Source organism: Lytechinus variegatus, chromosome 2, assembly GCF_018143015.1.
Source record: "Lytechinus variegatus isolate NC3 chromosome 2, Lvar_3.0, whole genome shotgun sequence".
Lineage (NCBI taxonomy): Eukaryota > Metazoa > Echinodermata > Echinoidea > Temnopleuroida > Toxopneustidae > Lytechinus > Lytechinus variegatus.
In genome coordinates, this window is record NC_054741.1 from 62,259,292 (window position 1) to 62,277,223 (window position 17,932).

The 17,932-nt window shown below is 36.6% G+C and overlaps 1 protein-coding gene across 2 annotated transcripts in view; it reads right to left on the reverse strand.

The window, feature by feature from the left end:
* Positions 1 to 409: 409 nt before the first annotated feature.
* The window catches only part of LOC121408568 (FACT complex subunit SSRP1-like), a 45,439-nt gene continuing 27,916 nt past the window's right edge, over positions 410 to 17,932 (reverse strand). For both annotated transcript variants that reach the window (XM_041600082.1, XM_041600081.1), the window contains exon 16: positions 410 to 1,023. In XM_041600082.1, coding sequence (XP_041456016.1) covers positions 901 to 1,023 — 123 coding nt within the window. In that variant the 3' untranslated portion in view covers positions 410 to 900. The remainder of the gene's footprint in view (positions 1,024 to 17,932) is intronic.

Here is a 17,932-nt window from a genome sequence, read left to right on the forward strand (position 1 = left end):
AGACGTTTTCTTACAAAATATCTCAAATACATTGTGAACACCGAGTTAAAGGTAAATGCTAGTTTTGGTAACGATGTCAAAATGAGTTCGTACAGAATCCAATGAAATGACCACCAAAGTGTCTGTTTGTATAAATAAAAAGCATGTGCCAAAGGATTCTCGAAGAAATTGTGTAATTGCTGAGAAATCAGCAAATAAGCACAGGATTCGGGTAGAGCGTCGTGTCCGACGCCCGAAGCAATAATTATACATTGTCCCACATGCTTATCTGTGTTGGGGATGTTCAGTGTGAACATTTTTCAGTGTAGATTTCAAGATTTCACAAAGTTCAGTTAATGTAACTGTACCAGATCTAGATCCTCAATGATATACTGACAATTAAGCCTTGTTTTACAGGCTTTTTCATGAAATCAGTGTTTACTGCAACTACTGGAATTTCTCTTTAAACTGTCACAATTATACACTGATTCAATGGTATAATTTTGCGTACATCATGAAAGCTTGCCTGAGGAGTATCCAACATGGCACGGTAATGTAATGAATGACTGTCATTCCAAATAATGTTGCCATCTATCAATAGCAGATCAATGGAATATCCAACGATTTGTAGTAAAGGATTGATGGTCGGCTAAACCAGTCAATTTTTCAATAGTAAATAGGTGTAAGAAAACATGACATGTCTGGGAAAAGGGTCTGGAACCATGCCCAGTTCCAGCTCTAAAGTTCTAGAACTTTAGAGCTGAAGTGCTAATTTGTTGATAATCAAGACTGAAATTCATAGTGTTTTTTCATTTTCAAGTTTTCTTCTCTTTACCCCCTCCCCTCTTGAAAGTGGACTCCTAGCGCACAAGACGAACCCCCCTGTTCCCGCATATGCCATCGAAATCAGGAACTCAGATTCTATTCATCATCTTCATCGTCGTCAGCCTCTGCGCCATCCTCCTCCTCAACTGGTGATGACGGCTCTTCCTCAACGGGTGATGATGCGTTTTCCTCCTTATCTGAACCTCCATCTTCAGATTTCTGGGAGTGGGATGAATAAACAGGGAAAAATAAGATAAACACTTATATCCTTTTCATAAACCTATCCTCCAATTAGCTGCCTAAGAGTAATGCGGATAATTCAATAAAAATTGCGTTCATAAACTCCGAAAATAAGCCGCATTATTTTTACGAGCGCCCGTCCTGAAAAAGGCGGATAATCGCCATGACAACTGGACACGCCCCCTCCGATGCGGTTGTGTTGGAAAAGGGTGACCTTGTGACCGCACCATGGCAATTATCCGCATTATTTGGAAATGCGTTCATAAACTCAAAATCTTTTTCCGATGCCGCTATTATGCGGATAATAGCAGCATCAGAAGGTGGTTTCAGACCGCCTCGAAGTTCGCCAGTTCCAGGTATTCTCTGATCGGGAAATTTACCCCGATCAGAAAATACCAGGTATTTTGGTAATGTGAAAGCAAACTACGCGTAATCTCCCCGAAAGAAAATACCCGCTAAATAGTAGGTACTTGGCGAAATTACGAGAACTTTCGTGGGGATTTTTCCAAGGTCGCAGGTATTTTGGCGATGTGAAAGCAAATTACGGGAACTTTTATCCCAGCGTGTCGTTGGGCACGGCGGCGTGGGTGGCTGCTGGGCTAGAGATTTTGAATCTCCCGCCTTGCCTGCTTATCATACCACACTGCGCATGCTCGTAACTTCGGGAACTTATCCCGAAGGATGTGTTTCGGGGCGGTGTGAATGCAGGAATAATTAACGGGTATTTTTTAGCCTTAAAAAGTTCTCGTAATTTAACGGGGATTCTTGTGCTCGAGGCGGTTTGAAACCGCCTAGAGCAATGCGGATAACTCTTGTCCTCCAATTTTACGACCAAATTATGCTGCTATTAGCCGCCTAATTCATAGTAATTGGGTTTATGAAAGGGGTATCATTCTACAAGCAGTTGGTCTACTAGGTCTCTTGGGTGTTTGGTCAACACTATACCTGGAGCCTGTAACACAAAGCTTAGCAATCATCGTTAAAATTTTTTTAAAGCAATTGTATTGACCACAATGTACAATTATCATGAAAATTGAGCCTACGATTAATAGCTAACCTTTGTGTTAAGGGACAATGGTCTCATAGACATCATCATCATCACCATCACCTCCATCATCGTTGTCATCATCATCATCATCACGATCATCATCATCGGCATCATAATCATCATCATGATCATCATCATCACCATCACCATCACCACCATCATCATCATCAGACATCACCATCATCATCACAATTAATATCATCATCATCATCATCATCATCACCTCCATCATCGTCGTCATCATCATCACCATCATCACCATCATCACCATCATCATCATCATCATCATCCTCCTCCTCATCATCATCATCATCACCTTCATTATTAAAATAGTATGAGGTGTAGAATGATGTGAATACACACTACAGTCAATCATACCAATGGACTTGGTGTCCAATATCATATTAGAAAAAAATTATTTAATACTTAATTCAATATCTATGCTCACTTTTCACAATATATTCTCTGGGGCCTGGGCAATAAAGAGTTCAAATAATTATGGAGGTAGAATGAAATAATCTGTATACATATTCAAAAATTACACACAAGAAATTAAAAGAACGCATAATGGCATTGCTTTTTTTAAAGATTTGATTTAAATGCAATTCTTTAGACCCAAGTATGGAGAAAGGATTGTGTGGTTGAATCCAGGATATCACACCATATTAAAGAAGAAAGTGAAGCCACAAGCCAGGTTGATAACCTGTTGTAGGCGACCTGCACAAAATTTCATTTCCCACCACGGCTCCATAGGCCAAACATCCTGATGAATTTCAACCACAGCGAAGAATCAAACGATTCTGTATGTGCTTTCACACCCGTCTATTAAAAGAAATGTGGAATTTTCTAGTCAAGAATTCCACTGATACCAAAAAATACAGGGTATTTTTCCACCGTGAATTTTCAATGCAAATTATGGTAATAACCACAAACTGATTAATAAGTAGCTTTCCAAAATTACAAGGGTTTCTCCAAAGTCCAGGGTGATATTTGCAGAGCAGATGAAGCAAATTACACAAATGTTTGATAGGAGTGTCAGTCTTGTTGAAGGCATATACCTAAGAGAACTTCTTCTGGTTCAGCAAGGTGTGAATGCCGGAAATAAATTTCTGCTCATTGTATAGGTTGAAATCTGAGGTATGTGATATTCAGATACCTATGGGCAGGCATAACAACACCAAAATTGGTCATAAATTGATTCTGTAAGGAGACAATGACCGACTTCTGGTTATCGACCCATTCCATTGTTGATGTGTGGTCGATTTAACATATATTTGTCTCTTATTTTCTAAAAACTTTCTTGGTATTTGGAGATTTTATATTTAGAGTTGAAATGATTTTCAACATTTCCAGGACAAATGATAGGGTAAAGAAGGCAGGAATCGTCACCAATAGGGATAATACGGATGTGCAGGAAGAAGCATCAGCTCTGGAAAAGATATTGATGAATATCGCAAGTAAAGAAATATTTCTTTCATTTCTATATTCCTTTTTATCATAAGATTAAATGTATGAAAAATGGGATCAAAATGTATAATTGGACAAGGGAAAAGGTCTTGAGCTGATGTTGTTTTATGTGGTTTTGTCATCATTGACTGTAATTATTAGCTTGATAATGAACTCTTGACTTCTCTGACATTTGTGTAGTGTTTTGTCCAGGCACAGAAAACTTGGTACTATATTTCTCATCAAGCGTAAAAGCACAAAAATTCTGAATTTGATTCCAGATCCACTCCAAGCAACGCCCCCATCTTTCCCAAACCATTGGTCAATGAACTGAACTGACCAGCTGATTTTTTTTTAGAATGACCAATGATCAATTATATCAGATTATCTTCTATTAAGCAACTAACACCTCAGCCAATCGCGTAACTGACATCCTGTTTCGGAGTTACTCTGTACTCTGGGTGCAAGAAGATTACTCATTATTATATCAATGACCTACAAGAAGGGTCTATTCGGTGTCAATTTTCAGGTCATTTCAGATTATACATTATTGGTATATGGTAATGAATTCAAGAAAGAACTTTATGATGCAGCACTATGGGACAGGTGTTGTACAGTTGTGTCATGCATAATGAATCAAGACCTTGATTTTGCAACTGTTTAAAAAAAATGAATAAATTATGTTCAGATTGTGTTCAAATGTAGAAAAAACTTGCTCTTGATGGAAAGAGAGGAAGGGCTATTATACTAACTGTTCTCGACGACGACGTATAATCAGCAATATTTGAATGTGCTCAACGGTAAAGCAGCTGTGCATGCCAACAGACTCGGCAATGACATATAGAGACTATCGAGCAACCACAAGAATTCATCATTAACAATTTGTGATTAGAGTGTAAAGCTCTGCAATTCCTGGCTGACCCAATAGAGTTTGCATTACAAGTATGATCGCAATAGAACCTGAAGTGGTGAATTTGTTACAAAATTCATATGTACCTTTAACGACAGACAAGATCGTCCATGTGTGCATCATGAAGATGTACATCAAATTTCGAAATCTGAGAATAGGAAAGTGAGCAAAGAAGGTCAGACCAGGAAAATAAAATTGCGCTGGGGGCTTGAGGCGATTTCGCCCTTGAAAAGCTCAAAAGAGCCCTGGAAATTAAAAGGACCCTGGAAAATCCCCATTCACTCCAAAGTCAAAGCATATCCCATGTCCCAGACTTAGGTAGTAGGATATGACAAGATGCCCCCGAAAAAAAAAATTAACATATTGCCTGGGACAGACAGTGCAGGACCAAAGACAAACAGGGTGGGGGTGGGGTCAAAAACAAATCCTCAAAACTAAATGGTGCACGGTATACAGAGCTCAATTTACCAGGCTGGACTACTTTCTCCAGAATCACTTAACTATTACCGTGTTTACACATTGACTCGGCTCGGGTGTTGAATCCGCGAGCCGGGTTGAACACTGCGAAGAAGGGATCAGAGATCGCGTTTATACGTACATATAAAAAGGCGAGTTCAACACGGCTCGCGGATCTCGAACGGAAGAATTATGACGTCGCAAATTAAACGCGGGAAATTCACCGCCGGAATCGAATCTTGTCCGTGCGAACAACAACAATGCCAAAAGTGAAAGCGCGCGCAGTGACCTGGTCAAGAGAGTTCGACACGGCTTTCTGTTTACACACGAATTGCCGAGTCTGACTCGGCTCGCGGGTTGAAACCTACGATTTTGGCGGATCAAAAAAGCCGTGTTCGACACGGCTCGCGGATCACACTGCTCGCGTTTACACAGCATAAAATCGCCGTGTAGAGCACGGCTCGCGTGTCGAACCCCCGAGCCGTGTCACTGTGTAAACACGGTAATATATAGAATATGGAGCATTGCACTGTCGACAATCAAAACATCCATCTATGGGCACATTTACACCTACCTGATCAGAAAATACCCCATGCAAACTTTGCCAGAGGCCTTAAAAAACACCATTTTCACATTCCTAATGTGCTGCTTAGTAATAGGCTCCCAGACTATAAAGCCAAAGCCAGGCTAATAATATTTAAAGTCATTTGGAATCCCATAAAGAATATTAGTTTGTCAAATATGTTTTTATACAGGAACTAAATGATATCAAGGAAGCTCCTTGATGATATCAACACTTTTCTTTTTCACAGCAAATATCCCTGCCACTTTAGAGAAATTCCTCCAAAAGTTTTTATCATTTTAAAAAGTACCACGTAAATGTAATTTCAAGCTTCTTTCTTACTCTAGGTGGGCCTATACAGTTTATGGTTTTCACCATGTATGGTCCTAAAAAGATTCTCCTCCTTGTCTGATTGTAACTCTGAAAAAAAATGTGATAAGATATTTTCATGCGTGGATACAACTACTTTGCTGGTAGGCCTTTTTGCGGATCAGTGCAGAAAACCCAATCAGAAAGGACCAGAATTTATTGTGATGTGGCAGATATGAACATGCCTTATGAAAAAGTTTGTATTGTTTCCATCCTCTCAACACACCCATCACAAGCCTTGTAACAAAATATTTGGAAATGGGTGGGAAGAGTGTACATTATCACTTTTTGGAGTCATTGTCTAGAACAAATTCCCGATATTTTCTAAGAGAACAAAAGATCAATGACTCAATTCCTCTGGAATCGTCTGTAATCTGTTATCAGAACACGTACTTCTAAACTGAAGGAAACGAGAAGTCTGATAGCAGAACTTGAATTTGTGATATCGAGCTGAACAGTGGGAAAGTGGGCACAAAGCATGACTGTGTAGTTCCCACTGCACCCCATTCACACTTTACACAATTTATGGTCAAAATATGAACTCAACTTAAAGGGGTGGTCCAGGCTGAAAGCATTTATAGCTTAATAAATAGAGTAGAATTCACTGAGCAAAATGCCGAAAATTTCGTCAAAATCGGACAGCAAAGTTATTGAATTTTAAAGTTTAGTAATATTTTGTAAAAACAGTCGTCATGAATATTCATTAGGTGGGCTGATGATGTCACATCTCCACTTGTTCTTTTGTATTTTGTTATATGAAATTAGGTTTATTCAAATTCTTTCCCTCCAAGAACTAGAAAAATTGGATTGACGACTGATTTAGTGCATTAGATATTTATCGCTGCAACTTATTTCATTATAAGGGATACATTATTCACACAAGTATGAAATAATGAAAAAAAAAATGATTTCATGTAACATAAGAAAACGGAAAGTGGAGATGTGACATCATCAGCTCGCCTAATGAATCAATATTCATTATGACTGTTTTCACAAAATATTGCTAAACTTTAAACTTTAATAACTTTATTATTTGTTATCCGATTTTGATGAAATTTTCAGCGTTTTGCTCAGTGAATTCTACCCTGTGTATTCAGACATAAATATTTTCAGCCTGGACCACCCCTTTAAGTGCTAATTTTTTTCCCCATTCCATGACTGTAGGAATTCTCTTTGCTACATTAATGCTACAGTGGTTTAGTGGTTCTGACTTTTGCCTTTCAAACAGAGGGCTGTGGGTTTGAATCCTAGCCATAGCATTTTTCCTTCAGCAAGAAATTTATCCACATTGTTCTGCACTCGACCCAGGTGAGGCATGCACTGAGCGCTGATGATGGCATCGCGAGCTAAAGCCAGGGTAATAATAGCAAGCGCTTTGTATCCTCAGGCAAAAAGCACTATACCAATCCAGCTATTATTATGACAATCACATTACCCCTCCGGTGGCCATAGAGTGAGTCGAAAACAGCCATCTTATTCATTTTTATTCAAACCGCCTATATGTAACTGGTAAGAATAATGTTAAAACGGCTGTTTTTAGACTCGCCGTTCAGCCTCCGCAGAGCAAATGTGACTGAGGTATAATAATTGCTTTTTCACATAATAAGGACTCAATACAGAACATTTTTGGCAACACCCTAATCTACACTTTCTGCTATCCACTTAAGTAAAGCAAATGGGTTGTATTGTAATACAAAAAAAAAAACTGAAGCATACCAACAACCTTCCCGTGCATGGTTAATGGCAGCTTGATTTTTTAGGTGACATTTCAAGTTCATGATTCAAAACACTTATTTCGTTTGAGTGCAAACAGGCAGTAATGAGAGTTTTCTAAGCAAGCAGTACACAATGAGATAAAAGTTGGATTCTGATGACCGGTATGAAGGTGTGGTCAATTTCCTTCCTTGAAGCAGCAATTGATTCATGATGTTTCGGCATGTGACCAACATTATCTATCAAAACTCGCAAACTCTCACAAACTCCCATGGAGTAACATACAGTAAGGCCATAGTGGGAAAAAAATCATTATGATGAGCAACAAATTTTGATAATTTTATTGTCAGCATTTCATCAATTTCTTGTGTTCATACATATTCTACTTTTCCCTTTTAAAAGGTGTGTGGGGGGGGGAGTCCGGGAGGGCCTAATTTTTTCTAAATATATTATACTACATGTATCTAGCAGGTACACACAACCATCCAACACCTGGGTGGAGAGTAGCAAATAAAGATTAGTGTCTTGGCAAAGGGCAGTAGTGCCCGATGAGATTTGAACCCCCAACTCTTGGATTAACAGTCAAATAATTGAACCACTACACCTTGACTCCTTCACTAGAATTCATACAAATCTAACAATTGTGTTTTATTTTGCATTCAACAAATCAAAACATCAACAATGACGTATCAAATCTGACCATCAGAGCGGGGAAAATACAATTCATCATGTTTACTGATGAAATGGAAAGAAAAACATCCCTGGTAATAGCGGGGTCAGGTGCCTATTGTCGTGTTCGGTACCTTTCAAAGAATTTGCGTCAGAGCGTGCCACGAACTTAAACTCAAGTCCTGGGCCTGGTGACAGAAAACACAGCAAATGATGGTGCAATTGAAATCTATGATTGATTGCACATAATGACCAATGCAAGTGTTCATGAAAACCAGCCTTATGATCAATGGCCATGCTTTGTGTAACTGGACTCAGTATATGCATGCCAAAAGCAAAGTGTCAACAGCCCTCAGAAATCTCAGACTAATACAGAAACAACGATTTGACAAAATAAAGAAGGGAAAAAAAGAAAGGTTAATGATCTGTTTTTCTTAGCAATTGCTAGAGCCACCACCCAGAGATTGTAAAGAGGAAAAGTTTGCAACAAAGCCTTGACAGAAATTATCAACAAGAAAATTATTCAGAAATGTTAGACATCCTAAAATTGAATCAGTTTATCCAAAGCATACTCACTACTAATAGACTGTCAGGCTTGGTCGCTTCGCTCCCCCGCTTAAAATTTCTCAGTAAACTTGAACACATCTTGCCCCCCCTGGAAAAATTTTGTGTACAGCCATGGTATTGTATGGCATTATTTAATAACGTGTTGTTTTTCTACTGTAGGCCTACTTGTCTTGTTAATCACAGTTTCAATTGGGGCAATAGAGAGATAGCAAGACTCTGATACCCTTTTCATAAACCTAACCTCCAATTAGCCGCCTAAGAGTAATGCGGATAATTCAATAAAAATTGCGTTCATAAACTCCGAAAATAAGCCGCATTATTTTTACGAGCGCCCGTCCTGAAAAAGGCGGATAATCGCCATGACAACTGGACACGCCCCCTCCGATGCGGTTGTGTTGGAAAAGGGTGACCTTGTGACCGCACCATGGCAATTATCCGCATTATTTGGAAATGCGTTCATAAACTCAAAATCTTATCCTGATGCTGCTATTATGCGGATAATAGCAGCATCAGAGTAATGCGGATAACTCTTGTCCTCCTCCAATTTTACGACCAAATTATGCTGCTATTAGCCGCCTAATTCATTTTAATTGGGTTTATGAAAGGGGTATGAGTTTTACTGGAATACTGGAATTATCTGATTGCTCTCGCCAGACTAGTTTCATAAATTAGATGTAATCCTCATTTACTCGATCTAATGGCGAAATATTCACAAAATAAATCCTTGAAAAGAATCTGGTTCAACCAGTAGAACATGTGTTCCATGAAGGCAGGTCAGCTCTGACGTCACACAAAGACTGCTCCATGCTGTGTTCAATGTCCTCTTTTCAATTGTTTGACGTACTTCAAGATCTAATGACTATTGAAAAAAGACCTTCAACACTTTCTCTGGTCCTACATAATTGTTAAAAAAGCATTTCAAAGCTTTATTTTTCAAAGTCTTGGGCTTCTTCAGAAAATGTTTGTGATTGTTATTTTATTGTTTTTTATCTTAGTCCTTCACCTTGCATCTACAAGGGGCCTGTTGCATAAAACTTTTTACCTGAGAAAACTCTGGTAAAAACTGAAAACTAAGGTTAGTTTGATTTCTGCCGTTGACTTTAACACAGGGCAAAAACTCAGGTAAGAACAACCTGAGTTTTCTCAGGTAAAATGTTTATGCAATGGGCCCAAGGTAGGGTTTGTTCAAAATTTAATTATAGTACTCACAGGTTTTTTACGTGGTGAATCAATTTGGAGGAATGGTAACAACCACTTTTACATGTCATTCCAGGAAATTGTCAGAATATAGTTTTGTTCACAGCTGAGAAATGCTTTACAGATGCCCAATCATTCAAAATTTGCCCCCTGCCTTCCCACAAGTTTTTAGGTAAATGATATACATGTACTCGACATTAGTTGATTAACATCACATTTCATATCAAATTGATAGAGAATGAGAATTTGATTCTCTCGCTCTAATCACATGCCTGCCTAATCCTTCTGCTGAGAATCCTGGCCAACTGCAGCCATGTCAAAGTTAAAAGGATCAAGATCAAATGAATGAAAGAAATAGAAGTCATGGGACCATTGTCTTCAAGGTAGCGCTCCTCCTCAAATAACACTACAGCAGGAGGCTATTACACCTTCTCAGCAAGGTCACATGATCAAATAAAGCCTCTCAAGATTTCCAGAGTCATGTGACATTCTCTACCAACGTCAACAGAAAGGTTCAAGAAACTTTGTGAAGCAAGTCCCTTGGGGTTGTTTCTCAGAAAGTTACAAAAGGAGGCCAAACCTTGAGATCGTAAAAGGCCAACAGTACCCTAACAATAATGACTTTCAACTGTGCTACCTCAAATATATTTCTGCAAAAATTAATGTCATTTTGAAAAGTGCCTATTTATTTTGACTTGCAGATAATTTTATTTGGGGATATCGAGAGTAATGTCTAAGTTCAGAATCATTATACAGGCTTGCAAGTATTTTTGGGAATTTGAGTAATTTTTTGTTCAATTATCAATGTAATTTTCAATAAAACATACCTACTAACTGTAACTAGCATGTATTTCTTTAGGGAATATAACTATTTTGGGGGCGGTTCATATATCAATGTCATAATTCTCAGTGATCCAAGGATTTTCCCGCACTCCTTGGTAAAACACACCTACTATCAAACTCTTGCAGGTATTTTATTTTGAGAATATCATGAGTAACTTGCTTTCACACTGGTTAAATATCAAAAAATTCCAGTAATTTTCAGCGATTGAATGGGTAAGAATCAAAGCGACTTTTTTTGAGAAGCAGCCTAGATCCTTTGCCATTCACATAATGTGAGAATCTTGAATGAAACGGTGCTGGAATGTTCCCAAGTTCAAGGAGAGTATGAATCGCAGTCTGCTGGCAGCGCCCTGCCAGCAGCGACTCAGACTGTCAATAACTATTTCCAATAATTCAAATTACCAGGTCTACCTCCGTTCCTGTCAAGGTTCAAGGGAATAATACAGGGGAAAAATTGATGTTCTTAAACACTATCATCACAGGTGGTTTGGGAAGTATTATTTCATTTTAGAGAATGCAAAATAAATGCAGGAATGCTCTTCAGGTTTTGCAAAATTGTCGGCTGTTTATATTGTTCTCCTATCCTTTCAGGTGGGTGGAGGACAATGCTCAGGAATATTTCTGTTTCTATCAAGAAAATGGAAGATAAGGTGCAAATGTTGCAAGGCATCAAGCATCTTTTTTGTTGTTGCAAGTATACCAAAAATATTCAAATTTTGCAAACTTGTAGTGACATATTTGCCTCATCCATTGATAATTTTTGTGTCCAGTTTTTGATTTTTTTAAAATGGCCTTTTAAACCATGAAAAAAAATAATGATGACCATGTATCAGAAAGCAGCAGAGGATTACATTTCAGAATAAATCAGCCCATTTCATTCTTGAGGAACTGTGTTAAAAAGAGAAGAAATGAAAACAAAAAAAGTTCTTTAAATCTTGGTTTGGATCCCAATCAAAATGTATGTTTGTATAAAAATTTGCAAAATACATCTATTCAGATGTGTTTCTTTCTATGCCATCTACACAAAGACATTTTAAGGAGGAGTAACTTTGTAGTTTTGTTGTAATAAAATGGAATAACTACCAACAGGCAACACATTCCAAAATGAGAATATCAATCTATTTATTTTAATTCACATACAGACCATTTATTACAGATGCAGACAGGCTTTAACAACAGCGGGACTACATTGCCAGAACTATTTTGACCTATTTCTTAAGACTCTATTTTCTAATGGACTTGGGATTCACTTAGTGCTGTTTAGTTGGCCCATGCCTGAAGGACTTCTGTAATGAACAACATAGATTCCCTTCCTTTCAAAATCATTTTCAAGTGAATTCACTTGAGAGTGAGTGAAGTTTTCCTGCTGCTTCCTTTCATACCATTGGCTTATCGCCAAAATAGCCCCACAGAATCATTCCTCTCTTTCTATAAGAATTGGTGGGATACAGCTGCACAACCTTTCATTTACATGAAGTTCCTGGAAAAAGTTTCTCAAAACTGTTTACATGTACATCCACACTTTGTGAACCCTACAACGTCATGGTGACGTCAATCATAATTGGGCCAATAAAAGTGATAAAAAAGTAGATGTTGCAAACAGTACACCATAATGAATTCTATAGGAGCAAACAAAATGAATTAATGATTGCAACCAATAACTTAAGTCAGCCAGAACATAGATCAGTCCTTTCATTGTACCATTTCGGAAAGACTTTCGTTTGTAGTAACTTTACTACTACAGTGGAAATCTTGTTTTGACTGCATGTTGAGCAGTGTTAACATGGCAGTGAACATAATGACAAAGATAAAATAATCCTTAGTTTTTTTTTTTATTATGAAACAGGTTCAAGAAGTTGTTAAACTTTCATTCAGAGCTTCATCTTACATCCAAACTTTTTTTTAAATACATATACATCAAAATTATTATGTAAACCTTTCCATGGGCAAGAAGGAAATACCAGTAAAACTGTAAAGTGCAAACATTTTTTACAGCTGTAATATTTCATTGCACTCTCGATCTAAATTACTCGTACTGTTGTTTATTTACAGGCCAACATGGGTTGTTTTGTTATACCTGGTAAAACTTCCTTTCAAGAGCAAAATCGATATCGATATTAAAATAATTACTACATTTAGCATTTGAGAAGTGAGAAAAAATTCTGAAAGAGCCTTACAAGCCAAGGTCAATGGGTACCATATTACCATTGATCTAGAGCAATGGTTTTTAGTTTCATTTCTTTTTTGAAACCATACATTGATAAAATTAATGATGAAGGCAATTTTCAATATACTATATACTAGGAATTCTGCCCATATAAACTGCAAACAGAGATGTAGGCATGCATATTATATACTGCATTCAACATGGCATCCAATGCGAGGTTTACACTACCATGCTTATTTTTGGTAATCTGTACATCACAACATATTGAACTCTTGAGTCCCTTTTACTCGCCCAACAAAACTCTACAACTTTAAACAATTATGTAGGGGAAATATTTCAACAAAGTCCTGTACAACCAAGGAGATATCTCCTTGGTACAACCATGTGTAAAAAATGTTTTATTGCTGTTTTGTTCATTCACAATGAATGTTTTGTTCATTCACAATGAATGAATGATTTCTTCACTACCACTATCACCAGCATGTCTACATGTAATGATTTGAACTATTTTCAGTTACTTAACTTGTTGCAGGTTGGTAATCTAGAAACACAGAAATAGTGTCAGTAGAGGACCCCCCCACCCTAAATACAAACAATATACATGTATATATCTTGCAATTTAATTCAACATGGTATACAATGCGTGGTGTACACTAATAATGCTCGCACATTTATCAATATATGTTGGTCAAAGCCCAGATGGGGGGGGGGGGGTCAAATATATCGCTCTACACATGCGGGACCCCCAAAAAAAAGTTTAAGAAAAGTTTTAAGGTTTTTTTTTCTGTGTTGGATGCTTGCACTCATTAAGGGTATAAAACAAACAAGGGTGGTATTGAAAGACTGGTCAATGGTCAATCCCTGGGATAAAGTATTTAGGGTATTTTTTTCCAAAGCTTTTTTTAGGGGTCATATTCTGGTGACAACTTGTTTAGGGGCCAAAATGTGTAAATGAAGCTCGCGAAAAACTTGTTGATAGGAAGTTATTTTGCACACAGAGAAAAACCTGTTTAGGGGGTGTTTGGAAATAATTTGGTAATGCATATGTACAGCCCCCCCCCATCCCTGGGGGTCAAAGCAAACCCAACTGGCAAGACTAATGGTAAAGTGAAACAATGATCTGGATTTTATTTGTTTAAAATGCTTACATTTATCAATACAATCACATATGTTAAGCTCTCTTTGTAGTTTGCATTTATCAATGTAGTGCTTTTCTATGCTTGACCACAAGATGGCACCAGACTTCTTTCCTTATGAAGTTGAGGGAAAGAAGTCGAGAGTGGGAGGTGCTGCGACCAGGTGGTCTCAAGGCTAACTCACTCATAGCTACAGATGAAAGTCTCGGGTTTGATTCTTATTTTCATGGTACTATTTACCATTGGATGGCAAAGTTACCAGAATATTAACTTTTATGCAACAGGCCCCAGTGTCCTATGCACGACACATAATTGTATGATGGTATAATAATCACTGTTGATACAAATAACGAAGAGCTACGAGGAGCTAATTTAGCTCTTAAAGAGCGTGTATAGTGACTGCACTTCGGAGAGCTGATTTTTCTCGTTCAAATTCGAAATAGACAAATCAGCACTCCGAAGTGCAGTCACTATACACGCTAAATTAGCTCTTCGTTTTTTAGAGTTCATCTTGACAAAGAACTGTCCGCTTGGTATATTAAAGCCTGTGTATAGCTTTGGTAAAGGGTCAATATTGTGATTGATAACAGAATATCATCTAATATGACAGTCTTACTGAAGCATAGAGACCGTTAGATATTTTTCCAACTGCACTTCTCTGAGAAAATTTCAAACATTCAAATCTTGGATAACTAGCGCCCTCTCTCGGTGATGCTTGTTTTAAATTAAAAAATTGACATTCAAGCACTTATCTTATAAATTTAGTGATTAGATATCAAAAAGTTACAGACAAAGAACATATCTTGAAAGTTTCAGCCCATTCCATGATTTGGAATAGGATTTAATTGAAAGACAAAAACACACAGATATTTTAATTTGATCGGGTGACCCGATCAAGTTAAATTTCCATGTAAAATCTCAAAATTTATCCTGTAAAACACATTTTCATTTCATATTCTCCACATCACAACTGTTATAGGGCATATCCATTCATATTAGCTAGCAATGAAATGGAATAGTGATAGGTGCATTTGGTGGATTTACCAAAACTATACACAAGCTTTAAGCTCTAGCCATTCCTATTTTAACCTATAAAGGATTGCATTTATGAATGAATTACCAGCTGAATCATTACTTTTAGTTTTCAGTCAAGTATAAAGTTAATAATTGCAATCTCAAGCTATACTATAGCAATGAAACAAAGAAATCTTTGATTGTTATTGTCATTGTCTTGCCCCAGTTTTTACAACATTAATAACACTTGACTCAAGTAATGACCAAAATTCAAGAGGTCTTATGATTCCAGAAGTGACTTATGATCCGAAGGTGTAAGAGCGAGAGATAATTACATCGAAAAATCAAATATTTTTAACTCGAGGAGGATGCTAAGAAACAATATTTGCACAAGTGATCTAAAGTTCCCTTGAGTTTCAAATAAAAATTTCCATTCAACAAATCCCCAAGAGATAATAAACAATAAGACAATTCATCAGAGGGAATATGATGACAAAGGGACTTCCCGACTACATAAAAGCCCTCATTAAAACAGCAATAGCTCTATTTATTTCCGTTTTCATAATGCTTGATGTCCGTCATAGATTGATCCCCTTTGTCGCAATATAAATTATCATTTATTATTCTTATTATTTGTAGTACTAGTAGAAGCATTATTATTATCATCTGTATCATGATCATCATCACCATCATCATTATTATCATTATTATAAATAGTAGTAGCAGTAGTAGAAATAGTAGAAGTAGTAGTAACTACTACTAGTAGTAATAGTAATAAAAGTAGTAGTAGTAGTAGTAGTAATAGTAGTAGTAATAGTAGCAGTAATAGTAGCAGTAATAGTAGTAGTAGCATTATTATTATTATCATTATTATTATTACTATCATTTGAAGAGTATTTTGTATATATTGAATAAGCTGGGTTTTTTCATATATTATGTTTGTTTTGTAAAGTGGAAAATATTGTTTTTTTTAAATCTTTGTATGTGCATTTTTTAATGCAAATTTGAATTCATTATTATCATTATTATGCTTCACAGCATGTTAATGTGCTATCTCCATGGTGTTTCATTCTGGACTCAAGTTCTAAACATTTCATTTTGCAATTTCTGGACTTTACCCAAGTGAGCAACATGGCATTGCTCGTAATTTCCATTTTTGCCATCTTCAGGCCTTCACGTTATATATATATATATTTTTTTTTTAATTCATATAATTTGTATTTCTTAATTCTTTTGACTCATATTGACTATAAAAATTTGTATTTTATATTTTAGTGGATTTTGTTGATGTTATGTTCTGTGAACATTGTTATTGATGTTGGGTTGTATTGTTCATATTTTGTTCTGTGTTAATTTTTGTTTATCTTATGCTATGTAATAATTCTTGCTTTGTCATAATATGAAATGTTGTTTATTGTGTTGTGTTATATTGCTTGTTACATCCTATTGATTTCAATCTTTTATTGCCAAAAATTTAATAATTCGGCTTTATTGAGGTTTTCACCTGAACAAACCATGTTGAATTGAAATAGAATTAAATTCACCCTTGTAAAACAACAAGATGTTGCTCCCTCTTCACCTTTGCTTGCATTTCTCTGCGGTGGCCAAAGCCTTCAAATTTTGAAAGGAGGACTGTCAGATTGAAGTTCCATCAACCAAAGCAAATAAAGACCTTCCAAAACAACATGATAAAATGAGCAAACAACAGCTTCGGACCCTATACCATACATACCCTGTTCACAAAAGAACATGCAAATACATGTGGTCTGCAATGTTTGAAGCTTTTGATTAGTGCAAGGGCAAAGTTTTTTGTAACATTGTAAAAGGTCCTTGAGATGATAAACAAAGGGACATTTAAATTGTCCTTGGTTTGAATTTTTATTTAAAAAGGGAACTCTAATGTATCTCTCTTGTGACATTAAAGCCAGTCAAAAGTTTTGGTAAAGGGTCAAAGTTTTTTGTAACATTGTAAATGGTCCTTGAGATGATCAAAGGGACATTTAAATTGTCCTTGGCTTGAATTTTTATTCAAGAAAGGGAACTCTAACACATCTCTCTTGTGACATTATTAAAAGCTAGCCAAAAGTTGGTAAAGGGTCAAAGTTTTTTGTAACATTGTAAATGGTCCTTGAGATGATCAAAGGGACATTTAAACAGTCCTTGGCTTGAATTTTTATTCAAGAAAGGGAACTCTAACACATCTCTCTTGTGAATGATTAAAGCCGGTCAAAAGTTCTGGTAAAGGGTCAATAATGAGATTTAATAAAGTGTATGACAATTCCATCAGTTTCAAACACTAGGTCCATTTGCTGAAAATAATCAATGATCATCAAATTAATTTCAATTTAAACGTTCCAACATAAATACCTATAATGCATTTGTATGAATGTTCTTTGTGGCAAAAAAAATGTGGTGGGGGGGGGGAAGAGTTAACTGCTCATTAACTTGCAACATCTTTGGATTCAATGTAAATGTGAAAAGGGTCTGAAACTTGAAGTTGAAAGAAAATAACCCCTGCAGATAAAGGGGAGAACAAATAGTTTAGACTTTGAATAGCTAGGAGTGATGTTAGGCTGTTAGTACTGGAATTTGTTTTATTGACAAAGATTGCTACAAACATAATTTATATAGGTTATCTTTTTAAGCTATCACCAGATAATGATTATAAGGTCATAAGAATGAGTTAGGGGTGGGGGTAGTACTTTATTGGCTCTCAATATTTGCAGATCCACGTGGAACAAAATAGGTTAATCATTTGATTTCTAATTTATGATTCTTTTCCAAATATTAT